Source organism: Ipomoea triloba, chromosome 3, assembly GCF_003576645.1.
Source record: "Ipomoea triloba cultivar NCNSP0323 chromosome 3, ASM357664v1".
Lineage (NCBI taxonomy): Eukaryota > Viridiplantae > Streptophyta > Magnoliopsida > Solanales > Convolvulaceae > Ipomoea > Ipomoea triloba.
This window is the reverse complement of record NC_044918.1, coordinates 29,889,732-29,902,713: the sequence shown is the minus strand read 5'-3', so window position 1 is coordinate 29,902,713 and position 12,982 is coordinate 29,889,732. Positions and strand designations below refer to the sequence as shown.

The 12,982-nt window shown below is 34.3% G+C and overlaps 1 protein-coding gene across 3 annotated transcripts in view; it reads left to right on the top strand.

The window, feature by feature from the left end:
* The window catches only part of LOC116014288 (calcium-transporting ATPase 10, plasma membrane-type-like), a 23,528-nt gene extending 11,747 nt beyond the window's left edge, over positions 1-11,781 (top strand). For 2 of the 3 annotated variants that reach the window (XM_031254316.1, XM_031254315.1), the window contains exons 20-35: positions 2,718-2,780; positions 2,907-3,005; positions 3,723-3,833; positions 4,258-4,428; positions 4,629-4,688; positions 7,364-7,528; positions 7,601-7,717; positions 8,079-8,177; positions 8,573-8,710; positions 8,806-8,906; positions 9,693-9,738; positions 9,872-10,000; positions 10,462-10,569; positions 10,658-10,749; positions 11,226-11,316; positions 11,399-11,781. In XM_031254316.1, the coding sequence (XP_031110176.1) occupies positions 2,718-2,780; positions 2,907-3,005; positions 3,723-3,833; positions 4,258-4,428; positions 4,629-4,688; positions 7,364-7,528; positions 7,601-7,717; positions 8,079-8,177; positions 8,573-8,710; positions 8,806-8,906; positions 9,693-9,738; positions 9,872-10,000; positions 10,462-10,569; positions 10,658-10,749; positions 11,226-11,316 (1,590 nt within the window). In that variant the 3' untranslated portion in view covers positions 11,399-11,781. The remainder of the gene's footprint in view (positions 1-2,717; positions 2,781-2,906; positions 3,006-3,722; positions 3,834-4,257; positions 4,429-4,628; positions 4,689-7,363; positions 7,529-7,600; positions 7,718-8,078; positions 8,178-8,572; positions 8,711-8,805; positions 8,907-9,692; positions 9,739-9,871; positions 10,001-10,461; positions 10,570-10,657; positions 10,750-11,225; positions 11,317-11,398) is intronic. The other variant, XM_031254317.1, reaches the window with a different exon arrangement.
* The last annotated feature ends 1,201 nt before the right edge of the window (positions 11,782-12,982 follow it).

Genomic DNA, 12,982 nt, shown 5'->3' with positions numbered 1-12,982 from the left:
GGGGGGGGGGGGGGGGGGTGTGAATAATAAAAGTTCAGTCATGAACCGAGGGCAACATTTCAACGCCTCAGACTTGGATGTGCTTGAGGATGGGAATAGGCCAGGCCCTTTTGTAGGGGCCTATGTCCTGGCCTAATTAAGGCCTTAGTTAGGCCTGGCTTGTTTAGTAAAAAGGCCGGGCTTGGGCCAGGCCAGACCTATTTAATTGTTTATTAATTGTTCTTACTGTTATAATATTTAATGAAGTGTCGCGATTTAATTATGTACGTTGATTGTTAACTATTTATGAGATTATATATGATGACAAGTAATAATACAATTGAATTTATTACTAAACAAGTTAACGAGCATGCTGAAGTCGTGACTTGTTTTATTTTATGTTTTAATGCTATTATGTTTGCATTGTGGTGATATACTTAAATACTTATTATGTAGTTATATATTAGTTTTGTATTAGGTATATTTCTTAAATTATTTAGAAATACTTATTAAAGAAAAAGCCTACATATTAAACAGGCTTCAAATAGGCTCAAAGCAAGACTTACTTTGAAGTCTTTTTAATGGCCTACATATTTAACAGGCTTTTAAATTTGCTTCAGGTTAGGCCAAGTCAATTGTAGGCTCAAGCTGAGCCTAACAAAAAGCCTACATACAGGCTCAGGCCCAGGCCTAGGCCTTGGCCTAACTATTTCCATCCCTAGATGTGCACTGCCATGTGCTCCTTAACCTATAATCATATTGCTTTTAAGTCTCATCTCCATGTTAATTCAATTGTTCAAATTCCTTTTTAGTATATTCTGTTTCCTACTTGATTAAATTGTAGAGACAGCAGAAAAATAGATTTATTCATGATATATAGTACAAAGTACACCTCTATTTATACAAAAGACAGAATAATAAAGAGCTCCTAGAATAAATAAAACACATGCAAAATATGTATGAATTTATGATATTCAACATCTCCCCCTTAAGCTGGAGAGTTTTTGTCATATGATCCAAGCTTGTAAATATCTTCAACTCTAGGCCTAAAGATTTAGTGAAAACATCTTCTAACTGGTTATTTGAAGCGACAAATGAGGTAGCAACTTCTCTTAAGGTGACCTCTCTCTAACAAAATGACAATCATGAATCAACATCAATATGTTTTGTCCTTTGACTCCTTTTATGAAAGACTGGATGGGATGCAATATTCAAAACTGCTTAATTGTCACAAATGAGCTTCGTGGTTCCCAACTCACAAAACTTTAACTCGGTAAGAATATGCCTAAGCCAGAGTAGTTCACTTGTTTAAGAGCCATTGACCGATACCTTGCTTTTGCACTCAATTGTTCAACCATATCTTGTTCTTACTTTTCCATTAGATTAGGTTACCACCAAGCAGACACAATACCCTGATATTGACTTCCTATTCCAAGGGCTACCCCAATCTGCATCTGTGTAGGCCTCTGGCTACACAATCTCTGTGTTTCCATTATATCTCTGTATAAAAAGCCGGTATTTTGAGACTTCTTGATAGACCTCAATATCTGAGTAATTGCATCCCAGTGACTCTCAAATGGAGATGCTAAGAACTAACTCAACAGTTACTGCAAAAGAGATATTTGGATGACTATTTTTAAGTAAAGAAGCTTCTCAATCAACCTCTGACATTGACTCGGATCTGAGAGGTTCACCCTATCCTTGTTAAAGTTCAACATTTGGATTCATGGGAGTGTCAATCAACTTACAATAGCATACTCATTTCCTCTAGTATATCTAGGGCATATTTCCTTTGTGATATGCTGATCCCTTGCTTTGATTGAAAACTTCTATCCCCAATAAATACCTACCATGCTAAGATCTTAGTTTCAAAGTGCTAAAACAGATGTTGCTTCAATTGGTGTATCTCATCATCTTCATCTCCTGCCTGTAATGACAATATCATCAATGTAAACAAGGTAGATACTCTTACCATGGTGATCAACCTTACTCTGTGTTGGACCAAACTCTTGGACTACCATGCTAAACCAAGTACGAGGAGATTGTTTTAAGCCATAGATAGAACGTTTTAGCCTACGAACTTGGCCAGTCTCCCCATTAAGCAACAAATCTGGTTGCTCCATATAATCCTTTTCTTTCAGATCTCCATGTAAGAAAACAGTATTGAGATTTTGATCTGGGTTTGTTCTTGAATTCAATTTTATGCTTAATAACATTGTCATTCAAAATCACAGATTTGGTGCAAGATTTGTCTGAAGAAGAATGAAAAACTTAATAGCAACTACAATTTCGACTTTAGTGCATTCAGGAATTTGGCTTTGTTACAGATGATCTTATGGTTCTTGAAAACCTAGCTAACTGTAAAAGTTGTCTGATTCTTTTTGGAGTTTTGGACTGCATTTACGTTGCAGTTTTCTAAGAGAAAATAAACAGTGAACAGCAACCTTATTAACAGAATCAAAAGCTTACTCATAGCAGTCAGTTCTGTTAATATTCTTGCTGTATTAATGTGTCCTATCATCAGAATCTAAAATGAGGTATTATTTTGGTTGATTATGGATTGAAGGAGCTAAAACATATGCCAAATGTTTAAATTATTCTATATTTATTTGTAATCTTTGGCTATAGTCTATCCGGTATTCATGCTTTGAGTATGATCTTACATACTGTGGCATTCATTTTAGTTCAGTAAACAGCTTTTTACTGCTGTATGTTGATGCTGTGCCTTACTTTGACAGGGTGGAGTACCCGAGGTTTCTGGATCACCAACAGAGAAGGCCATACTCCAGTTTGGAGTCAAGGTAACATTGCTGTCTTCATTGTTTTAGTTGATGACTTTTTACTTTTTTTCTAATCATATTTTCTTTTAATTATTGGATTAAACTTCTTATTTGAGATTTGTTTTTCTAATGTTTTTTCCTTTACAGCTTGGTATGAATTTTGATGCCATTCGATCTGAGTCGTCAATTATCCATGCCTTCCCATTCAACTCAGAGAAGAAGCGAGGTGGTGTTGCTGTGAAACTGGTAATCTGTTTATTTCATTTCATGTTCAACTGCCTTTCTTTCACCTTGGCTTAATATTTTGGAGTCTCTTTTTATCTTATGTGTAACAGTTCAATACACTCTTCTTGAGCATTGGGAGTAAAGGGGAAACTTAATGCTTTTTGAGTGAAAATGTGGAGATGCATTCACGTTTATTCTATCATTCAGGATTGAGATTGCTCAACTTCCAGGGTTTATGTTATTTATCGTTTAGGATTAACTCAGAGCTTCCATCTTCAATAAATCTTGTACTTAAAGAAATGGGGAATCAGATAATATATGAAAGCATCGGACCTTTGAATTCTCTGTTTGTTTATTTATTTGAGTTTTAGTAAAAAAACCAAGTAGGTAGTTGAAGCAATTTGTTAGGTGTATTGCTCAATTGGTGCAGTATAATACAGATAACAGGACCATGTTAGAATATAAAATTTTCCAGTTGTGCCAGCTGCACATCAGAAGTATTTAGCTTGGGTGGTTATTGGGTATCTTGTAATGAAACATGACATTCTCTTTGCTTTTTATTGCTGATATTTATCTTGGATTGCAAATTTTTCTGAGGTCTCATTTGGATTATCTTGTATGGTTTGAATATTCTTTTGATCGGTCTGTAAATTTTTAGATACACGTATGGTTTTCACTTTATATATGCTAATTTTTAAAAAAATTATTTTAAAGTTTTTTTTTGGTGTGCATTTGCAGCAGGATTCTGAAGTTCATATACATTGGAAAGGTGCTGCTGAGATTGTCCTATCTTGCTGTACACACTACATTGATGCAAATGATAATGTGGTGCCTCTGGATGAAAATGAGGTTGGAGAAGTGATTCTTTCTTTTGCTTGGAATTATGCTTTATGTTTTCTTTGTTGTATTTTTACTTCAAGCAGTTGAAAGTAACTCTTATTTTCCTGATTTCAAGATGCATACTTTCACTTTGCCTGGTCTCTTATATGTTCCTTCTATACATATATATGCATGTGTATGTATTTACGTGTGTATGTATGTACATACGCAGAGTTCTCTCTTTGATGTTATGTTTGATGTTATGTGCTTTTATACGAAGTCAACGATTTTCAATATTAATGGGTACTTCAAATTTATATATTCAGATATGACGTAATTTAGTTTTTGCAGTATATAAGCAGAAGGGAGATAGATATTTGTCTATTTTTTACTTTAATAGAAAATATTTGCTAACTAGGATATCAGTTATCAGTATATCTATTTTGGTCACCAGGCAATATCCTTCAAAAAGGCAATTGAAGACATGGCTACTGAGAGTTTGCGTTGTGTGGCTGTTGCCTATGTGTCATATGACATGGATAAAATTCCTAAAAGTGAAGAAGAATTGAGTCGATGGGAATTGCCAGAGGGAGACTTGATTTTACTTGCTATTCTTGGGATTAAGGTATTTCTTTGATTGCTTTGATGTGTCTGCCATTTTTTTTGTTTCTTTCTCTACTAGTGAGTATTGAAGCAAGTTCTTAATGGTTTTCTTTTGGGATTTTGTCCCATTCATTGTTTATTTTGCATTTCGTCAGCATTCCAATGTGAAATTACTTCTTGCTCTTTATTTTAGCTTGTCACTAATTTTTAAGTCTGATACAGGATCCATGCCGACCTGGTGTAAGAGATGCAGTTCAGTTATGCATCAAGTCTGGTGTTAAGGTAATTCAAACAGCCAAGTTCTATTATCCTCACTTTCTTTTTGTGTTGTAAACATCTTTTTATCACTTAAGGCTTGATGATTGAGTAATGATGTTTTTGTTGCAATATCAAGTTGGAGCATAGATGTTGATTTTTCCCTCTTTTTGTCACTTAGGCTTGAGATCGAGTAATAATGTTTTGGTTGCAATATCATGTTTGAGCATATATGGTGATCTTGTCCTGTGAATATAAATCCATACTATTTTTATTCAGTCCTTGGTAAAAAAATCAGCTAAATGTTCTTGACTGTGTGGGTATGAATTATCCCTCATTGAATCTTTTCTTGTACAAGATGGGTAGACCACTTCAATATGCTTTGTTTGTTCATGAATGATGGGATTGTCTGAAATATGAATGGTTGTCACCTATGAGGTTAGTGGCATATGTATCTCTTCTAGCATGTTGTGTATCCATGCAAGTTCAGAAGTTGTTTTGCCATAACACAACATTCAGATACTGCACAAAGATCTTGCCACACTTCTAAAAATCTCAATATCTCATAGTGGACTTCTTGTCACTTAGTGATCCAGCCCAGTTAATATAATAAAATGCTTCAATGCTCAAGTGCTCTGTGTTCATGATTGCATACAAAATTCTTTTCCTACTGCACTCTTTAGGCATTTCGCAATTCTAGCTACATCTCGGTGAGTAGCTCTTGGTGCTTTTTGAATGTAGGTAAACCCTAATGCTAAACCTAGTTGTAGTGTGCTTCACTCATGCTTATACGGTTTTATATATAAATACATGACCTTTGTTCATTATATTTATATGGAAAATATAAAAAGCCTTTGTTCTTGCACAGTGTTTTCATGAATTTACAATACCATGCTTACAAGAAAAGGGATATCAGGATGACTGATTTTAAGATAATTGAGCTTGACACTTGGTCTATAGGAGTTCCATATGGTTTTTGATTCTGGTAGTCAACTATCTTCAAGACTTCAAGTAGATCTGACACACTCTCTTTGGGAAAGATCTCTTGAAGTAAGTGCCCTCAATTCCCAAAAAAAAATACTTGAAATGTACAGTCTTTTGTGTAAAATCTTGCTTGAAGACAAGACCAAGAGCATCAATTCTTTTTGCATCACTTGCTGATGGCCAAAATGTCAATATACTATCAACAAGTGCACATTTTAGGGATTTAAGATCCAACTTGTCAAAAAAAAAAAGAAAAAAAGATCCAACTTGTCGATATCCTGGGAGGTACATGGAATAGAGCTTGGGAAGAACAAAAAATGGAGGTGCTTGACCTTGAAGGCAGCTTATATAGTCTTTTGTGTAAAATCTTGCTTGAAGACAAGACCAAGCGCATCAATTCCTTTTGCATCACTTGCTGATGGTCACAATATCAATATATACTATCAACAAGTGCACATTTTAGGGATTTAAGATCCAACTTGTTGATATCCTGGGAGGTACATGGAATAGAGCTTGGGAAGGACAAAAGATGGAGGTGCTTGACCTTAAAGGCAGCCTATATAGTCTTTTAGTCCATTTAAAACATCAAATCTCTCCCAAGTTCCAACAATTGCAGTTTCTTTCTGCAATGCCATTCTGTTTGGTATTGGGCTTGGGGTGTTTGAATTTGGAAAATTGATAAATAATCCCATTTTGAACCATTATATGAATTGAATGGTCTGAAAAAGTATTATTTAGCATTATCACTTTATGTGATCGTAATGAGTTAAATTTTGGTTTCCATTTCAGCACAAAAGGGACATGAAATATCAAAACTCTATTCTAGACACCATTAAGTATAATCATATACTCTTGTTAAATAGTCATCAACAAATGTTACAGGATCTAATGTCTGTTTGGAAGTTATGGTACTTGAACTCTGCAAATTTGTAAGGACTAATTCAATGAGGACTCAGACACAAGATGTTTTGCAAACTTGTGTGATTAACATGGTGAACTAGATAAGGATTTACAATTTGGGACAGTATTTTTAAGAATGGTAAAGAGGGGATGGTCATAACAATGAATGTAATGTAATTGACCATGGAGTTGAACTAGAGATTGAAGCCTCAAGGAAAGGAGGGTAAACGGAGGTAGGGGATGTATTTTTAAGAATGGTAAAGAGGGGATGGTCATAATGATGAATGCAATGTAATTGACCATGGAGTTGGAAACGAAGGTAGGGGATGTAACTACTTTATCAAATATTTGTAACTAATAAGACTAACTTCCATATCAAGAGATCTTGAAAAGGCAATATCCAGGAAAGAAGCATTAATAATTGACATTGCACATACATACACTACATGACAGAGAAGCCAATACACAATATTTGGCCAAATTAGAACCAAATTAGACAAGTGCCAAAATTCAGAGAAACTGAACACTAATAAAGGGTCTGTTGTGCAACACACTTGCTTTTCCAAAAAATGTGCAATGTTGTGCCTGTTAAAGTTCCTGTCAAGATTAAATTGCTTGGTATGCATAGTTAGTATTGCTCAAAGTGCAGAGTAACACACTGTTCAGAAAAAAGTGCAATATTATACTTGTAAATGTCAATATTGGGATATAACTGCTTGGTTTGCATAATTACAGAAGTGGTTCTAGTGAGATTGGGCTCAATGTTGTGCCTGCTAATATGGATAAGTCTATTTTTTTTTTTTTTTCAAATTAAATAGGTTAGGATGGTCACTGGTGATAGTATTCAGACTGCAAAAGCTATAGCTTTGGAATGTGGAATACTTCAGTCAGATGCTGATGCTACTGAGCCAAACCTGATAGAGGGGAAAACCTTCCGTGCATTATCCGAATCTGATAGACAAGAAGTTGCAGAGAAGATATCTGTATGTACTGTCACTGTTATAGTATGCAACCCATTTTGGCTATGGTAGTCTGATCCTGTATTCGATATGCAGGTCATGGGAAGATCATCTCCAAATGACAAACTCTTACTTGTTCAAGCATTGAGGAAGAATGGGCATGTAGTGGCTGTAACGGGAGATGGCACTAATGATGCTCCTGCACTACATGAGGTGTGTTTAAATACATCATGTTTGTTGAATTCTGTAAACCTTTTGTGGAATGTGGTATAGTATATTCCATATGCATCCTATGTTCATTGAAACCTTGAAATTGAGTGAAAATTGCTCGGGGGTTTTGTTTTGTTATTTTTTATGTTTTGTTGCAGTGACCTTCACATTGCCCTACATTAAACATGCATTTTTATTATAATTGTAATTGTGACAATGAAGGGCATCCATTGCCACTTTGTTCTGGTTTTTCAAGTTATTTTCCCTTGCTTTTCCTTCTCTACTGCATTTTTTCCTTGCTGATTGCTTTAGGTATTCTCCTAAGTATCTAATGCAGTTTTTGTACTGCTTCCTACTACTGTAGGCTGATATTGGTCTTGCTATGGGCATTCAAGGTACTGAGGTTGCCAAGGAAAGTTCAGATATCATCATATTGGATGACAATTTTGCATCTGTTGTAAAGGTTATTACACTTTAGCTAACCCTTACTTTTCTTGAAATCCAAGTTGCTTGTTATTGTTATGGTTGCCGACAGGGAATTATATGTGGCTTTCATAATATCGTTTTTGAAACTATACTGAAATCATTTGTTTGAAACTATACAGTGGCATTGGCATTTCTGCATGGGTTGGTTATTTATTCTATAATCTATAATTTATAGGCTGCTAGAAAATTTTCTTGAAATTAGTATTTTTCTGTCAATGTTGTTGGCCATTAATTTAGCTTGTAGTCCATGAATTCATGCAATTCATGATCCATACTGTCTCTTGTTGGATTGATTTGCTTCTGCTTTTGTGCAATCCATAAAATCTTCCTGGTTACTAAAGTAATTTTGTTTTCTTTTATCATGAAATGTAGGTTGTTCGATGGGGCAGATCTGTGTATGCTAATATCCAGAAATTCATACAATTTCAGCTTACTGTAAATGTTGCAGCTCTTATAATTAATGTGGTAGCAGCAGTTTCTAATGGTGATGTCCCATTAACTGCTGTACAGGTCTGTGATATCTCCATTGTGGGTGTTTGGCTGGTGTATGTATTAACACACATACGCTGACTTGTCAATTTTGTACTTTTGGGTTTTCCATGCAGCTTCTTTGGGTAAATCTTATCATGGACACTTTAGGTGCACTTGCTCTTGCCACAGAACCACCGACCGATCATCTAATGGAAAGACCTCCTGTTGGTCGAAGGTTAGACTTGTTTAGCTAGGTGGAAATGTGGAATGCCTACATGCTCTTTATTCTTTATTGTAGTTGATTTTGTCCACCAGAAGGTTATGTGAATACTCTGGTTTAATCAGTAATGCTTTGTCAGATAATATTCTTTCAACTAATTTTTCATGAACTTAAATATTTGATGGTATTTTTAATGTTCATTTTTGTTGAATGCACATCGTTTCTTGTTTTTTTCAATAGAATTTGTGAATTCTTGGTATACATAGAGATGATACTGTCATTATTTTCTGGTTTATCCTCATGCATGATTTTCATGAAGTAAAATATTAGAACCGAAATTGTATGAATGGTTTCAAATTCATTTCTTTTGAAAAAAAAAACTGTTTGTTATGGGATATGCATATCTGGTCCAAGAGACACCCACACTCTAATATCTGGAATCAATTTGGGCATAGTCTATGCTTTAATATAATTTGGGTTCATAAATGTAAATTGATTTAGCTTTTGATGATCAATATAAAAATCCATTTTTTGATGAACTATACTATACAATAAGGTCAGTACTTTTTAGATTGTCCTGTGGTTGTGCAATTGCTGCTTGATGTACATATACCATTACTTAGAACCATTTTCTATCTTTGTGCTTGTGTCTTGTCTCCATCACTTGTATATTGAAAATGTTACATTTTCAAGTTTATGACCATATCATTGCTTTTTAGTTGTTCATTGTTTCTTTTGGTATCATCATTTATTAAATGTGGAATATCATGAACCAAATTACTTAATCAAATGTTGTCTCAGGGAACCACTCATAACTAATATCATGTGGAGGAACCTTATAATACAGGTATATCATCTTTTTTTTTTTTTCCTCCCAGTTATTAGCAGTACTGCAGTCTGAAAAGTTCATTACTTTATTCTATTTCATTTTTTGGTACTATTTCTTTAATCATGATTTATGTCTGCATTGATATGTACAGGCTTTGTATCAAGTTACAGTTCTCTTAGTACTCAACTTCCGCGGTACAAGTATTTTGAGCTTGGGCAACAGGGACAATGGTGTTGAAGTGAAGAACACTGTGATTTTCAACGCATTTGTTCTCTGCCAGGTAATTAATAGAATAAATAAAAACAATGGACAGGGAAGAACATGCTTAACAGTACCAAAGCTCTTGCTTCAATATTTTGCTATACCCTACAATGTACATTGTGATGTTCTGGATGTGTTTGAACTTTGAAGATCACATGGATATAAGTTATATCCATGTGATCTTCAAAGTTCAAATATTCTCTCCTTATATCATATAAGGAGAGAATATTTTATTTGTTGTTAAATTTAGTATTCTTCATCCTTCATGTGGTGTATAATTTTGATGATTGTATTTTACTTATGAATTTCTGTTGCAGTGGTTGTTTAATGGATGTCAAATTGCAACATGTTTCAATGTTAATACTGAACCATCATGTTTGTCCACATATTTCATATTTTATTGATATATATATATATATGTTTGTTGACTGAGATTTCCAAACCAAATAGTTCTTACTGATGCATGATCTTGTTTTATAGATTTTCAATGAATTCAATGCACGAAAACCCGATGAGATTAATGTTTTCAGAGGAGTCCATAGAAACCACTTATTTGTGTTTATTATTACCTTGACTCTGGTGCTTCAGGTGATTCTCTCTCTCCTCTTTGAATTATGAGATTTGTATTTTACATCCCTCATTATTGTGAATTTTTCACACATTTTCTTTTTCTCAGGTTATAATTATCATGTTTCTTGGAAAATTCACTTCAACAGTTAGACTTAGCTGGAAATTCTGGCTTGTGTCTATTGCTATTGGCTTTATCAGGTTTGTCATGTGATCTTCATTCATGTTTTTGTGTTTAGATTATCATCCTATGCACTAGCATGTTTGCCGTTTGGCTCACAAAATCACAAAATAGATCAGGAATAGGGGAATACACAACTGTATTTATAGGAATAGCATTCCTCCCCTCGTGAGTCATTTCCGAGGGAGGGGCATGGTATTATTAGTTGCCGTTGGCTACACTGAGGTTTTCAGGAATAGCAAAGTTTTCATATTATTGGAATTTGGAAATGCCCTTTTCATAATATCAAATTATTAGGAAAATTTTAAAATGTTGTGCATGTGCATTAGTGGATCATACTTTTTGTGTTGGGGGGTTGTACTTTTTGAGCGTCAAGTAAAATTCATATTATATTCTTTTATTCAATTTCTATCAGTATTATTATTATTATTACGGAGTATTTTATTAATAATTGTTGTTTGCCAAAATGTGATTGTTGTGGATTTTGATTAAACAGCTGGCCTCTAGCTGTGATTGGGAAGCTGATACCCGTTCCTGAGATGCCATTCACAGAATCGTTGAAAAGAAAAAGGCGCACACGAAGATAGGTATAGGCTGACTACCTATTTGTGTCTCTCAGAGATTCCTTCACAATCATATATAAACTAAGGTTTAACTTTGATGCTTCAGATTGATTGGTCGGTGCTTGCTATGGCTACTGGCGTCAAGAGTTTGTTTTCTAACACACCTACCTACCTACCTGCATCTGCCTCCGTATCTTATCCTATGTTTGAAATATACAAATCTAACAGTCAGTCTATAAACATGTGTACAGTACATAAAACACAACATAATAGGTTGCATCTAATTGATGATCTCTGGCTTACTAATATGCCTTCAAAGTTTTATTTCTGTTCTGGCGGTCTCGTAACATTGTTGTGAATCTGGTATTTCTTATATATGTCAAAAATATAACATAAGCATGACTTCTTGTTACTTAATATTTTATTGTATATTTGAATTTAAATTGTATTTTTTTTTGGTGACGTTAAATTGTATTTCTGTTGACACTTCGTAATGTATCTTTTAAACTTTGAATTGCTAAAATTTTGAATTTTTGTGTTCAGTTTGCACATGGAAATCGGAATTGGAATAAGGATTAAATATTTGGTAATAGTAATAGGTTCTAGTCAAGTATTTTGCATGTTTGGTAATAGAATGAAATTGGAATGATGATTAATATTGATGTTTGGTTATGTATGACCTTATATAATAATTTAAAAATACAAAATTAAAAAAGCAAGGTAATTGATTTTAATATAATAACATTCAAAAAAAAATCTAAAAGTACTTATCTAAATTTAAAAATTATATATTACACTATCTAATCGAGTGGAAGTATAACATGAGTGAAAGTATACCATTTAAGCAGTTATTGGTACACCTGACTATTAGAAGGAACAATATTTGAAAGCATCTTGAGAAAACAAAGGCCACCTAGCTAGTGAATCTCCCATTGTGAAGATATATGGAAGGAAGTTTCTCTAACTTCCATAGTAACATCACTAGGAAAGCCAGTCCAGCATTACATTGTAAGCCTGAGGTCACCAGAGCTATACATAGTCACGGTAGATTCATACGAAAGCCATGGATTACTGTTACATGCATGGTTTGGCCGGCAGCATGGCACTATAAATGGGGAAGGAGGGAGAAAGCAAATAGAATTACAGTTTTGTCCCTCGTGTTGACGGTCAACAAACATGCGAATTAACCGAGGACTAGATTATGGCCCTGTTTGGTAAATGGATGTTAGCTGATTGGGTTAGAAGATATGATTAGGTGATAACATTAGTTGATTGTAGAAAATTGTTTGGTAAATTAGCTGTTAGCTGATAGCTGTTTAGTATAATTTTTTTTTTCAAAAGCTAATTGAAAAGGCTACTTTGAGTAGCCTTTTGAATTTTAGTATTTTGGAGTTACAAAAAACTTATTAACCAAACACTTATATTGGATTTTTAACCAAGTTAAACAACTAATAGTGGTCAAATAAGTCAAAATTGGCTGATAGGCTAATTATTTACCAAATAGGGCCTATGTGAAAATTGCATAGTTGAGGATTTAATCGCGTAAGAATGGTAGTCGATGAACAAATTAGTAATTATAGTATAGTCGAGTGATATTTTGGTTGTTAACTCAATTCTATATAAGGTAAATGTATAGAGCTGTCAATGCGGGCTGGCGGGCCCCGCCCCGCCAAAGCCCGCCTGTGGCGGG